At 41.8% G+C, this 15,348-nt stretch overlaps 1 protein-coding gene across 1 annotated transcript in view; it reads right to left on the bottom strand.

Annotated features, from left to right (window-relative positions):
* The window catches only part of CALCR (calcitonin receptor), a 128,837-nt gene extending 113,803 nt beyond the window's left edge, over positions 1 to 15,034 (bottom strand). The window contains exons 1-2 of the mRNA XM_006025900.3: positions 14,884 to 15,034; positions 8,660 to 8,770 (exon numbers count right to left, since the gene is read on the bottom strand). Of these exons, the coding sequence (XP_006025962.1) occupies positions 8,660 to 8,770; positions 14,884 to 15,034 (262 nt within the window). The remainder of the gene's footprint in view (positions 1 to 8,659; positions 8,771 to 14,883) is intronic.
* Between the last annotated feature and the right edge of the window lie 314 nt (positions 15,035 to 15,348).

A 15,348-nucleotide genomic window follows, 5' to 3' on the forward strand; every position in this document is an offset into this window, starting at 1 on the left:
TCTTTCCTGCTTATGCAGGGGGTCGGACTCGATGATCTATTGAGGTCCCTTCCGACCCTAACATCTATGAATCTATTGGAAAAGGTTAACAAGGAATAATGAAGCATCAATATCTGATGCATAGTTCTGTATGAAAAGCTGCTCTCTGCTAAAATCAATGAAGCTGTTAAGGTTTGCAAACATTTCTCTGAATAATACTACAGTGATTTGTATGTAAAAAATATTGCTTTGTGAATCATGCCGAAACAAACTTAATGGCTTTATTCATTGTTCAGTGCTTTTACTGCTGGATCAGTTTTCTCAACAGTGGATGTCTCGAACAGGTGTTTTTCTCTTGTTTTTATTATTCAGCTATTGCATATTTATCGTTACAAAATCATTTCTATGCTGCATACTCAGGAAGTATCAGTCATTATACAGTTTGTCATTCTTTAGATATACTTGTAATGTGCTCTCTGACTGTACTCTCACAGGTAGGTAGAGGAATAACTCGTATTCCTTTGGAATATCTGATTTATTTACATGTGCCAGTAAAATATTTGTGGTGAAAATATTTCAGCTAACAGGCTTGTTAACAGATATGCCCATAATACATTGTAGCTCATAAAAACAAACTTCAACTCCAATGTCATAATAATAAAAAAGTGATATCAGAAAAGTGCATAAGGCAGCAGAACCAGAATACATATACATTAGAATCCTATTATACACTTTAGTAGGAACTATAACTAATATAAGAAATGTAACTGTCAAGATGGATGAGTAAAGAAATAGAAATGCATATAAGGCATGGTGGAGGAGAAGGCATGTGAACAGAGAATTAAGCCAAAGATACGGATTTTTTTTCCTAATATAACAATGACCTAAATAATATCACCTCCAAATGTGTGTAAATTAAGTACACACTTCTACATTTAGGCTATGGTCATATTGTAGCAAAACCCCCAGTTTTTCTTTTTTTCTTTTAAAATGCATTCCCTCCCCTTCCCCAACATTTCTGACTTTTTCTCTCCCTCTCTATTCCCCATAGATAAGTATAAGTCAGCTAAGATGTAGGATAAGCTTTAACATTTTATTTTAGGTAGTAAGTTTTATTTTTCTCTCCCCTCTTTGCAAATAAGTTCCCTTCTATTTTGATATTGATACCCACTGTTTTATAAGTGATCATCATTATGTTTGTACTGCTTTTATATTGTGTGATTACTTTTTTTGGCCTATATATGTAAGTTAGCATAAGTCATGTCAAGTTTCCATTTTGTATGTCAAGGCTCCATCTTGTGTCCTCTGCCCGGGCATCCCCTGTGTTGCAACTGTATGATTCATATACCCCTCCCATGTAAATTGGTTCCCCGGATGAATGAGAGCGATTGGGAGTGACTGAAATACAATGGTAGCAGGCCTCTACTGAATAGCCTGTAACGACCAGGCCATCACCTCGCATTGATTCACCCAGGAACCACGGACCTCACCCAGGAACAGAGATAAGAACCCAGCATTTGAAAGACAAAAGACCCTGCAGAAACAGCAACTCTACCATTGTACCCCCTCATTACAGACACCCGAAACTGCACATCCCTGAATGGAGCACACATGCTCAGTACGCCAGGGGCTGACCCTTGCCTGGGCATGCCTCCTGTCACTAGGGTCACACAAGGTCTGCCCATATAAAAAGGGGCAGTGAAGACAGACCCAGTGGGACGCCCTCTCCATCTGGACCAGCACCATGCCACACCACCTATCCACCCAGAGGCCCTGCCGGCAACCCCCCTCTGGACAACACCTACTGGACAAGGACCCCTTTCCAGCCTGGAGAGGTAGCTATCACCCCCCACCCCGGCCCTTCTTCAACCAAGGACTTGGACTCTGCTTCTCTTCCCTACCTGGACTCCAACCCTTCCACTGAGCCTCTTTCTCCTGCTGCCATTGCGAGTGTGTGTGTGGGTGTGTGTGAACCAATAACTTCTTGGGGCTGTGTAGTGTGTTGTCATTTAATAAAACTGTTATTTGGACCCCTAAGTTGGGTTCTGCTTTACTATGGTTTGGCCCTGCTCCAATCTTTGCTCCTCGCCCCTCTAACTTCTGTTTCATTTCTCCCTCTCCTGCTTCTGGCTCACTGACCTCACTCACCTCCAACACCTGTCCTGAGCTCCTCTCTGCCTCCAAAACCCTGTTTCTTTGCCACTGTCTTATCCCCTCTGCCTTTTCCCCTGAGCAACCAGGTTTCTACCTCAGTTTCTTTCCTGGCTGTCTCCTTCTTGCTGCCACTTATCTGTCTCCCTCCTCCCCCCATCTCAGCTGTCTGCCTCAGTTTCCAGCCCCAGTCTACCTTAAGTAAACCCAAGCCTCAGTTCCTCAGCCAGCTTCTCTTTAGTCTACCAGTTCTAATTCTGGTTCTGGCCACTTTCACTCCCTACACTTTAACTCCCTCTCTCACCTGAACCTTCCCCCCAAGTATCCCAGGTATACCAAGCGCGCACACACACTGTACCATCCAAGTTAGGAACTTACCTATGTGTGTGTGTGTGTCATTGTGTGCATGATATATGAATTAGTGATCTGTGTCTAACTTTTAGGGTGTATAATGTATGTGCTTGAATTGGTTTGGATGTGTATGTGCCAGAGCTGACAGGCAGAGGCAGAGAGAGCACGCGCACCTAATTGATTTGTGTGTTCGTATATGTGCAATTGTGTCATACCTTCCTGTCTAACAGTGCAATATTGAGATCTTGAGAGTTGGCCTTACCCCATACTGCAACAACATGAAAATAATATTTATGAGGCTAGATTGATATGACGTATGAAGATGCAGCTCCCTACAACATAACTCTCCGCTCTGGGTATCTACAAACATACCCTTTAACTACTTGCAAAAGGGAGGGGGAAGCTGCTTTGTGGGAGCATATCAGCAGTTATGACCTGTTACATCTGCATGATCTTGTAGCAATACAAGTAAGATAAATCACCTGAACTTTGATTTCAAATGAAGCAACACTAAAATTTCAGATCTACAACTTTATCACTACAGAATTATGCAGACCTAACAGTTACATTGCATTGGTGTCCTATGATACCAGTACAAATGTTAAGTCCATCTATACGCTGTACGAGTGATTCTCAATCAGGGTGCTGTGGCAACCTGTGGTACTATGAGATCCTTTTAAAGGGTGCAGTGCAATATTAGCATTGTTAGATGTGCAAATCCCTACACATGATTCACAAGATAAACCCAGTGTAACAGGGAGCTGAGTCTTGGTCCCCATTACAGATTTGAACATGGCAGGAGCTGCACGCAAGACCCTTCAGTCCCAGGAGTCAAGCTGCGATTCAGCTTGGCTAGAAGACTCACCCAGGAGTAGCAGGCAGATGGATCTGTCTAGAGGTGAGGGGAAAGGGTCCCAGGAGTGATGGGAAACCACTCCCAATGTGGAAAGACTCCTGACTCCTCCAGGCAGCCATATTAGATGACCAGGAGTGAACCTGGAAGTAATATCTGTGCTGGAGCAGAGAACTCTATGGCCCTTAGTGTACATGAGGGAAGGAGCTGACAGTGATTGGGCTGCACTGGGTCCCAGACCATATAAAGATGAGAAGACAGAGACTCTGGTTCTCCCTGGAGAAGGGAGAAGAAGCATCATCTCTGCTAGGAGAGGTGCATGCCTGTGTAGAGGCACAGGACCAGGCTAAGTGACCATTTAAGCAATGCCAAACAGAAGACTGGGAAGGCCAAAGACATATGGTGCAGCAGGATGGAGCAGCAAGACATGGTAGTTAGAGACTGTTGGCCTGCTGACAGCAAGGAACCACTATAAGAAGCCCAGATCCAGGGACTTAGGATCCTAACCTGTTCTGGGTAAGACAGTCTGTGGACATTAATGTGAATACGCACAGAAGGGTGGAGGGAAGGGAAAGTCCCTTCACTGGGTGATGGCTGAGGGATTACCCTTGGAAGAATGAGAGAAGAAAAGGGTGAGACCCAGAGTACTTTTGCCAGATCACTGAAAATAACCTGTGATCATCATTCTGAGGAGCATGAATAAAAGATACTGACTGCACCACCAGGGTGCAATCTATTGGCACTTCAACCTCATCCAGTCTGGTGGAAACTACAATTCCACTGGTTGAAATGTCAGGCTTGTATGTGCTCTTAGAGACTAACTGGTTTGGAGAGGAATAAACTTTCATAGGCAACAGTCTACTTCATCAGATGCTATAAGACAAACGCAGAGATTTTTAACAAGGAATGCACAGTGTTAAAATATTCTGATCTGTTGTGGTCTGAGTTCTTTGCAGCAGAAGAAAGTATATATTATTTCCTTAGACAAAAATAAGTGAAAGGTAAGATCTTTCCTTTTTCCAAGGGGTGCCTTGAGTCTAATGAAGGGCGCCTTGAGTCTAAAAGAAATTGAGAACCACTAACCTATCTGTGGTTCAGAATTGAACTTTCTAAAATTTTATTTCAGGACCCAATCTTGATAGTTAAAACATCCTGATTTATTAAATGAAATCAAAGACAAAACCCACCAAAATAGCATAAACAAGTGGCAGCTTTGGTTAGAACAAGCCTGTCCTTCTTAAGGCTTCTATCTCCTTGTGCTGTGGCAGTTTTGTTTTTTTAACATTATATTGTATGCAAGGAAATATAATGGAAAATGAAAATGTAAATGAGGACACAGCCATGCATCCATTCCATACCAAATTGATTAACTTTATTAAACAACAAATCTTGAAACATGCAGCGCAAGAGCGATCTTTTAGAATACTTTTTTCTCCATAAAAATCTCAATGATCTAGCTTCAATTTGTTGAGTATTTCTCCTCAGTGGGCGCATCTGCACGTGTAATTAGTATGATACAATAAACTCCTGGACAGTTTGTGTCGGAGAAACTGCTCCTGGGCACAGCATCTGCACATGTGTCCAGGACCACAATAATTAATTTGAGCCAGGGTAGAGCAGCCCCAGGCTGGCAGGAGGTACAGGGAGCCAGCCCGAGTCTCCAGATGGCAGCACTGGGCAGAGTTGGGGCTGGCTGAGGGGCAAGGGAGAAACAATGCAGGGCTAGGCAGCAGGTAGCCCCTGCACTTTAGCACCCTTGTGCCCCAGCCAGCCCATCACTGTCTACACATACACTGCACTGCATTAATGATTCTGCTGTAAGACAGTAGTACTATCCCTGACAGTGTAATTTTATATCAGAGGTAATTAATTTACTGTGCCCTAATACTGGTGCACGTGTAGACAGTGACACTTTACTGTGCAGCTAATTAGTCTACTCCGCAGTAAAGCACATATAGTAGTTTTGTAATGCATATAGTAGCATTTTGTAATGGAGCCATTTATTCAGAACATGTCATTGGAAACAGAAACTAGATGGGAAAAGCTTCATTTCAAGTCTGGTAAAAGGTGGTGTGAGAACTGGGGAAAGTGTTGGTCTATAATATCCGAAGATAATGTGTAATGAGAATGTTGATGATGTCAGGAGACTTTTGTGTTTTCTAAATTATGTAAGATCTGTTGTTGATATGATTGCAAGAGCATATAAAATTATATATAAATAGGGCTGTTTTCTACTAACTTACCATGAAAACCATAAAAGTGGTGAAAGCAGCAGACATATAATAAATGGTGTGTGAAATAGGTAGAAAAACAACAAAAAAAATCTAAGTTATGGCACTAGAAAGAATCACTGAAAATGATTATTGCACCAAATGGCAGCATTTCTTTTAGGAAATATGATACCTCTGCTATGGAGAATAGGGAAATGAATGGAAATTGAAGCTGTTGGCCATGTAGGGCTAGGTCCACAAAAGGACTTGTGCACCTAGAAGTTAGGGGTGCAATGCCTAATGTTTAGATGCCTAACCCCTGGAGTGGGATGCAATGCCACAGTGGCTATGTTGTCTCACTATGGCTCCAGCTGCATGAGTTCCCGAGTTGTAAATGGGTATTGTTCATTTGGACTATAGAGTCAAAGGTGATCAAATGTGATGCTAACTAGGGTTGTGTGAACCAGCACCATTTCATTTTGATGTCCATTTTGATGTTCTGAAGGGACAGCATTTCATTTCATTTCGAAGCACTGTTCTGTGCTGTTTTGATTCGTTTCACAGTTTTGCCCATAGGCTATAATGGGGAATCATGAAAATGCATAAAACTGTCATTTCATTCCCGATTCAGATGCAAATTGCAGGGATGGTAGCCCCTGCTGAGGGCATGAAGCCTGCCAAGTTTCAAGGAGATAGGTGCAGAGGTTCCTGGGGAACTGCACCTCAAACGTGTCAAAGCAAAACTCGTGACTGTGGGGCTATGCCAGACTCCTCCCAGGGGTACGGGCCCCTGGATCTGCGTGCCAGATGACAGGAAGTTGCTGCTGCCGCCTGGGACTGGCGGTGGGAACAGCCCGCGCCCCGTGCTGGGAAAATTGTTGCTGCCTCTGGCCCCAGGCAGCAATGGTAGCCTCCTGTAATCTGGCATGCAGGTCCGGGGGCCCACACCCCTGAGAGGGCTGTGGGGCTATGCAAGACTCATCCCAGGGGTGCGGGCCCCTGGATTTGCATGCCAGATGGCAGGAGGCTGCCGTTGCTGGCTGGGACTGGCGCTTGGCACAGCCCACGCCCAGCACCAGGAAGACTGCTGCTACTAGTGGCCCCAGGCAGCAGCAGCAGCCTCCTGTCATCCCGCACAGAGATCTGGGGGTCTGCATCCCCAGGAGGAGTCTTGCAGTGCTGGGAGGGCAGGTTGAGCTCTGTGGGGCTTGCAGAGCTGTTTGGAGTGCAGCCCTGGCTCTCCCTGGAGCTCAGCATGGCAGCAGGAGCCCCACAGAGCTCAGCATGGTGGCAGGAGATGGGGGAGAGCCAGGGCTCCACTCCGCCTCCTGCCGCCGGGCTGAGCTCCATGGGGCTGAAGAAGTTGCTTTGAGCGCAGCCCTGGCTCTCCCCTGCCACCCCACCCGCCACTAGGCTGCTTTGAAACCCATCTCATTTCAAAGCTTTTTCAATTTCACTGTTTTGAGCTCAAAACGCATCGAAACAGCCTTGAAATGAAACACTCAGCGAGATTTCGCACACCCCTGATGCTAACCATATCACTCTTTTTTGTGCTGTTGGCTAAGAAATTACTGAACATTAACCACATTAACTCAATAGCCTGTTATGGTCCAAAAGTCAAACAGATGAAATCCTGAACCTATCTCCATTTTATCCGGGTCAGTCTAGATCCCAACCCTGCCCTCCAGAGTGTCTCTATCTCTACCCAACTTGATGTTATTAGCAAATTTGTTAAGTGTGCACTCGACTACATCTTCCAAATCATGCATTGTGATGATTACAATGTTTAGAAGCATTACAACTGCAATGATTACAATTAATTACAATATCTAATTAAACTGTGAAACTTGTCTTCACAGGAAGTCATTGAGGCCAATAGCACTCCAAAAGGGACTGAATAGTTATATGGATATTGAGAGTGGTTTTAATTAATGACAACAATAATTTTGAAAGGGATATTAAATAGGCCTCTGGGCTTAATTTAATCTATAAATATGAGAGACTGGAATGAGATCAAATGTATGCGAGGGCAATTGTAACATCTATCTAACAACTGGATTATCCCCCTCTTCCAGCTCATCTGGTAAAAGCTGCTTTCAAAGATTGAAATCTAAACTGACCTTGGGTTTGACTCAGTATGGAAATTCCTATATTGCAAAATGTGCAACAGATTCACTGAATAATGGCTCTTGGTAACAGTATGAAGCATTTAAAGTATTAATTTGTTCCTATTAGTCAATATATTCATAATCAGACCACACATAGTAGAAAACATATTGCTAAAGCCTCATTGTACATAACTATTAATGTTTTGAATGTTATAAATAAAAACTATGAAAGTTAACATTTTATTGGTTATGATTGGTATAATTTGATTGAAGACTATCCAATATTCCATAGTACTATGAGGTAGAAAGTAATTTTCCATGTTAAATAGGTATAGACTTGAAAACATAATTGAGTCCTTCTTCAAATGATGTTGCAAAGAGAGTCAACCTTTATCTGAAGTCATAATCACACATTCATTGATCAGATAAAATATTTCCCCTACTTATTAACATTCTTAACCTTTATAAAGCCCCAGAATATATTTGAATTTCATATTAATTTACAAATACAATCTCACAAATATTCTTGTAAATAATTCAGTAAAAAACATTAGCTCTGAGACTCTGTGGCTTAATAAAATGTTATTTCTGCTCCTCTTCTTTCAATAGCTTTGTAAAATTGTCTTTTCCAATTGAAAATAGCAGAGAACCTGAGCAATACTAACAGTATTTTATGAAGACAAGAGAACTACAGTTCATAAATGCTGTTCCATTCATAAATTCACAATTCACAATCTAGAATAGGGGTAGGCAGATATTAAAATTAATCAAGAGGCTTTCATAACATTTATTTCAGAGATCCATTGGCTAAATCAAATGAACACATGCTACTACTTTAAAGTAAGAAAAAACACTGCAATCACTATACAGCTGGATATTTCACTGCTGAAAGTCTCTGAGATTTCACAATGCTGTAAAAATACCGTAAGAGGCATGTGCCTTTTCAAAAGCAAGAATATTCTAAAGTCTACCATACTAAAGATAAAAGATGAGAGGAAATACTGTACCAGTTGGATCAAAGTCTGGAAAATAATCTGGGCAATTCTGAGCTGTGACTCTTCCAGCAGGTGTATCATCCCAACACAACCATCCATCCCAGGTTCGATTACAGAACAAACCTATAAATTTAGGAAGAATTAAAAATTTAATTTTTTTAAACAGCATAACCCTTTCTATTCTACTCTCCCACTTTATAATGCTGCCCATTTGTTGCAGTTTCTAGATTTGTTCTTTCAGTAAAAAACAATTATCAGTACACTGTGACTTGTATTCATTTATACTTGGCATTGCTGTCTTTCTTTATACTCGCCATTGTGCCCTATAGATAGGGCCTAGTTTAAATCATTATTTTGCATTTTTCATGAAAATCACAAAAACAAGTGATTCTCATGATAAGTGTGATTTGCAATTAAATGCCATGATATGGCCATTTCATAGCATTTTGTTGCAATAACATGGCTGCTGCAGGCTGGGAAAAGCATCCCCCATCCAGTAGCAAAAGCCTAGGAGCCCAGGGGAGGGGAGTGTTGGGGTGGGGGGTAAAAGGGACAGGGAGAAGAGAAAGCTTGGAAAACTGGAGTGCTGGGGGTTGGGGATGGGGGAAGAGAACACACACGTGGAGAAGCAAACAGCCTCTTCCCTAGTTAATACCAGGGTCATCTGCCAAACCAGGCCCTAGCACCCCTAACCCTCCATGTCCCAGCTTTCTCAGCTGGAGGAGCAAACAGCTCCTCCCCTACCCATCCCCAAATTCTCTTCTCCCCCTGTCCTTTCTGTGACCTCTTCCTCCCTCCTCCCCTGGGCTGATTAGGCTTTTGCTGTTGGGTATCAAATGCTTTCCCCAGCTGGCAGCAGCCATCAAAACAAACAGCCCCCTGATCTGGGTGTGAGAATGGTGGCACCCATCATGATTAGGCCACAATATTAGTGAGCTGGGCCTGCAATTTAAACCAGGCCCTAACTATATGGCCCAATTTTGGAAACCCAGGTGTCCTGAATCAAAATTCTACTTGCTATTCAGCAAGGCTCTGAAGCACATGATTACCCAATTTGCAAAACCACAACCAGTCACATGAATAATCTCCAGTCACACGTGCAGTCCATTTACCTTCAATTGCTCAGCAGTCCTCAAAATCAGGCCTCAGATGGGTGAAGTTAGAAATTTAAAAATGAGGCACCTGCAACTAAAGGCCATTTCTGATATGCAGGTTTCTACATTTTTGTTTCAGTATTAAAAAACTAAAGGCCAGCAACCCATTTATTCAGAAATCACAGTGGGGCTGCACTGCAGGCACAATCACAGATTCAACATTGTGAAGCCTATGGACCAACTGGTGTGCAGGACCAGGTCCTCAGTCAGGCTTTCTCCTGGATGTTCTGGGGAATGCAGATGGCTGCTCTATTACTCTTTTAACTAGTGCACTGTATAGAGACCTGCATGCCAGATTAACTCCACTGGGTGATGCTGAATTGCAAGAAGCAGGCTACATTCTTCAAGAAGCAAACTTGAAATGGAAGTATTCTTTCCTCCCCAAGACCCATTTGAGTGGCACTAGAAGGTACCTGCTTATGCTCTCTAATAGGATTGTACTCAGTCACTGCAAAGGAGCATGAGGAGGAAGAAAGGGTGCTTGTACACAAGTGTGGAGGCTGCTCTGACATGCTATAATTGATTAATCGAGTCTGCTGGAGTATGGTAATTACCATGCTCCAGCAGCCTCCTGCATCTCATGTATCAGTGTCTCTGGGCTTCAAAATGGCAGTGGGGGCACTTGAATGAAAACTCATTGAATGAGCTTTCATTCAAGTGCCCCCGCAGCCATTTTGAAGTGTGGGGACACTAACACACAAGATGCTGGGATGCTTTAATTAAGAGCCACTTTAATTAAAGTGCCGCCCCTATCCCTGGAGCATGTGTAAAAGTGCCCAAAGATTCTTTTCCTTTCTTCCCAGGATGCATGTCGATTTACACAGGATTGCACACAATTGACACCAGAGCCTTGTTACCTGTTTCCTGCAACAAGACTCTGTCAGCAGTTGTAGCTTAGCAAATAAGTACTATTAAAATCTATGTCTGGTTTTTAATGTTCTATCTGTTTTATGCAGGAGAAAATTATTCACCACTATGGTTCTAATAGAACACTCACTGAATGGAAAGAGAGTGAAAAAATACTTCTTGACTTTAAATGTGCCTTGCATGAATTTTGCTATGATTGTCACAAGGAGGGATTTTTAAAAACTGCAAACAACAGGTAGAGTCCTAATATATGCTGAAACTAGGCCCTAACAGGCCTGAAAGTTAGCAGTTTCAGCGCCAAACTTCCCTTTGTGCTTCTGAAATTGTCTTCCAATGACCTAAATCTTTCTTTAAAAAACCATGACATTTATAACAGATGTACAAAGATTTTTACATTTTTACAAGATGACAGATTGAAAACCTTGCAGCAGTAGTTGTTATTTTAAGATAGACATGCTATCTAAAAATGGAAAGTTTTAAATATTACAAGTTTAATTTTCAGCTGTGATTTACTGTGCAAAATTTCTTGGTATAAGCACTATTTTCCTCATTCTGTAAGAATTTTTGTATATGTGTATTTTCTTCTGTTGTCAAGACAGATGTTCTAAGCTACTTGTTCAAGTTATTAGCAAACTATTGTTATTTCAGTCAGGGATAGAATCACACAGTTCTAGTTGTTTTTTCCTTCAAGCATTCTCCTGTTCTCCTCCCAGGGTTTGAAAGATTTGAAGCATCATTTTGTGAAATAAAAAGAGAAAAACAGCAGAAGCAGAATGCATTTTAAGCATGTTTGTGAAAGATACTGAAATCTGGGCTTTGTAGGAAATTTCTATGCTTAATTTTTAAAACACATGTTATGTCTTGACATGAAATACACTGTTGTTGTTTGATATGCTCTACAGGCTTTCAGGGAAAATAACATGACAATATTTTTCCCACCAGATATATCAAGTGTACACATATAAAGTGATAAAATGGAATCATAGAAAATTGGGGTTGAATGGGACCTCAGGAGGTCTTCTAGTTCAATCTCTTGCTCAAAGCAGCACCATCTCCAATTAGATCATTCCAGACAGGGCTTTGTCTACCCGGGTCTTAAAAACCTCCAAGGATGGAGATTCCACAACTTCTCTGGGTAACCTGTTCCAGTGTTTTACTACCCTCCTAGTGAGAGAGTTTTTCCTAGTACCTAACCTTTACTTTCCTTGTTGCAACTTGAGATCATTTCTCCTTGTTCTGTCATCTGCCACCAACCACTGAGAACAGTCTAGCTCCAACCTCTTTGGACCATCCTTCAGACTGTTGAAGACTGCTATTAAATCCCCTCTCAGTCTTCTCTTCTCCAGACTAAATAAGCCCAGTTCCTTCAGCCTCTCCTTGTAAGACATCTGTCCCAGCCCACTAACCATTTTTGTTGCCCCCTGCCAAACTCTCTCCAATCCTTTCTGTAGTGGGGGGCCAAAACTGGACACAGTACTCCAGATGTGAGGTGTCCTCTACTTATCATAGAGGGGACTAATCACTTCCCTCAATCTACTGGCAAGGCTCCTACTAATGCAGCCTAGTATGCCCTTAGCCTTCTTGGCAACAAGGGCACACTGTTGGCTAATATTCAGCTTATTGTCCACTGTAACCTCCAGGTCCTATACAGAAATTTCAATTTGAATAGAATAATACCTGCCACAGAGGAAAAACAATTTCAGAAATATAAACTAAAAAATACTTTTTTTGCCAGAAGTCACTCAGAGTAGTTTTGTGTGCAGTGATTCATAGCCTCGGAGCAAAGGGAATTTAGGTTGCCTCTGCTGCACCAGTCACAAGTTAATTTGGGGACTGGAGAGACACAGACCTAACTTAGAAAGACCTGGGCACCTATCTACGTTATAGCAAACTCCCAGGCTGCCCTAGGGACTTCAGCAGTATACAGAATCTTCACACCTTTTCACGTTGAGGCTTCACCCTCTTGCCAGGCTGCCTAAAATACAGCTTGGGGGCGGGGGGTGTCCTCTTCTCCTCTGCATGTCATCTTACAGCTCTCATCTGCAACTCCTGTACTAAGGGATCCTTCCTGTCTGCACCCAAGATATGTAAAGTCCTGTTAAGCTAATCCAGCCCTTTTATGGGATGTCAATGTCTAGAGGAAGATTCTATTTTATGCAAGCTATATTGGAACTGTTATTCATCAATGTTGGAAAAAATCTCAGTTTTCTCACCATTGCCCAAGATCACCCTTCTAAGAAATAAAAAAAAAAAAATGTGTTTTGAATCTAGCCAGTACCAAATGTCATGGCTTCAGTCTGGTTGTCAGTCTGAAGAATGCATGAATTGCCAGTCTATACCAGACAGTTTCCATGGTATAATGATTATCATTCTGGACTCTTAATCCAGTATCTGAGTTTAACTCTTGTCCTCTTAGGAAAATTATGAAAGTTCCAAAGAGAAATTCCTCCTCTAATGGCCACAAAACTCACTGGACGCCTCCTTTTGATTCTGCACAGTTCCACCCAAATCTAAACTATATGTCTTCTGTGCATGCTCCAAAGTGTTTTAGGTGGCATGTCTAGGTGCAGCATGAAACTCAATTCCTTCCAAAGTTCCCCAGCAATTTACATTGTTGCTTAGTAGGTAATTTGAATGCTGCTGAAGTCCCTGCATGGAGAGGCTTCTGTTGATTGGGGGAAAAATATACACCTAATTCCCACTGGTAGCATTTCATTCAGCTTGGTGTTGATGTCTATCTTTTTCCCACTTGCCTAATGGCTTGAAGATTTGTCTAAGTAGTGGGAGGATAGGGTTCTTAGGCCCTCTTCATCTTGAGGGAATTCAAACCCACATCTCTTACTTTTTTACCCAAAAAAACTATCAAATAGGCAAATGCCCCTCTACTGAAGCTAGGCTACCAATACTGCAAGGCTTATGGGACCAGAAAAGGAGTAAATGATAGTGATGTTCCTGTTATACTGTAGTTACAATATGCCTCTTTATTCTACTTCATGCAGCTAGGGTTATTTCTGTTTTTTAACCAATGCAAAGCACATAAACAGTGCTAACAACAAAGGGAATTTCATAAGCACTATGCTCTAGGAGCTCAAAATGAGCGTAAATTATACAAGGTCATGCAGGTCATGCATCCAAACCCTGAACTCTGGAGAGGGGCAGGAATTCTGGCACATCTCTATGGTTAGCATTTCCTGTTGTTTGCCTAACGGTGCCTCTGAACTTACTGAATGATCTTTTGGAGGCATCTGTGAGTTCCTAGTCTCTATATAAGGTTCCTACACACCTAAACCTGAATTTAGGTACCTGCAAACTCCCTCCATTGACTGTATAGGAATGCTAAGTTCCAAACTGGGTCTGACTGACTTGACCTTTGGAGCAGGGAGCCTAATGTTTAAATTGAACAATGCTTTAGTATAGGTGCTTAAGGAACAATACAAATCTGAGCAAATGTCAGACATCTAAGTCCCAGAGAATCTTCGGAGTTCAGACACAACCCTCTGCTTAATGATTCTTATTACTTATCTTCGTGTGGCTCTCTGCTCAGTATCTGGGCTCTCTGAATTGCCCTTCAGAGATGTCTAACTACCTTTTGACTCCCTACAGAGCCTATGAGCTCAACCCCATTTCTTTGACACTTCCTAGGGTCTGGCACCTAACCTTTAAACATGCTTAAACCTAAACTGGACACGCCTGAAGAGGCCCAATCTGGATTTTTCCATAAATCTTTGTGCCGATACAGTTGGTGCAAAATATTTAGACATTTAGAGCCCAGAAAGATGTCATATAATGGACCAATTATGGGAAAATAAGTTGAGGGAAACGGATAGATTTACATCTATATTTGAGACATTTTTATTTATATTTTCTCTCTGAAGTAGTTGTATGAAAATGACTGAACTGACAGTCCTAGAAATAGACATTCCCTAAGCATGAACAGCAGCAACTCAAGTCTCACCGCACTGAGTCAACAATATGCCTCATTTATGTGACAGAGCAATAATCTCCAGTGGTGAGAGGATAATTCACTTCCACCAAGTACTCCAAGGCCTTTCCTTCCTGAGACTCATAAAAGGGTGTTAAATTCATGTAAAGTCTGTTAGTACTAACTGGAAGGGCTAACAGGAAGACTATGCATCAGCACACAGAAGGAAATGTTCCTTTACAGTGATAAAGAAAACATGTCAATGTAGGATCAGATGTTTTTCTCTTTTTTACCTTTCTTTCTATAGGGAGGAGCTCTGTTCATCCTCTCATAGCATTTGTACTGTGAATCTATTATCTTCTGTCGTATCGCTGTGTTTTCAGTTACTACAGGCTCTAATGTAGGATCAGTATAATTTATAGTAGAAGTAAGACTTGGAGCCATTCTCTGTACAGAAAGGAAAATCTGTTAATTTAAATGAGTAAACAAGGAGACTAAAATAAAAAGCATGAGGTGAGGTTCAGAAATCTCTATAAATAACTCTTACTTTATCTGCACACATTTAGCATTATTATGGTCTTTTACTTTTGCAAAACAAATTGTAAATGCAGTAGTTTTCCTCCACCATTACCTCAGGATTTTTATCCAAGTTCTTTTCTTTGGAAACATGGTAACATAAGGGATCATTAAAAGCTTGCTAAGAACCTAAATACCTGTATTTGCTTTATTGGTGTACTAGTACCATTTATGGATGTCCC

Source organism: Alligator sinensis, unplaced genomic scaffold (genome assembly GCF_000455745.1).
Source record: "Alligator sinensis unplaced genomic scaffold, ASM45574v1 scaffold436_1, whole genome shotgun sequence".
NCBI classification, from domain to species: Eukaryota; Metazoa; Chordata; order Crocodylia; family Alligatoridae; genus Alligator; species Alligator sinensis.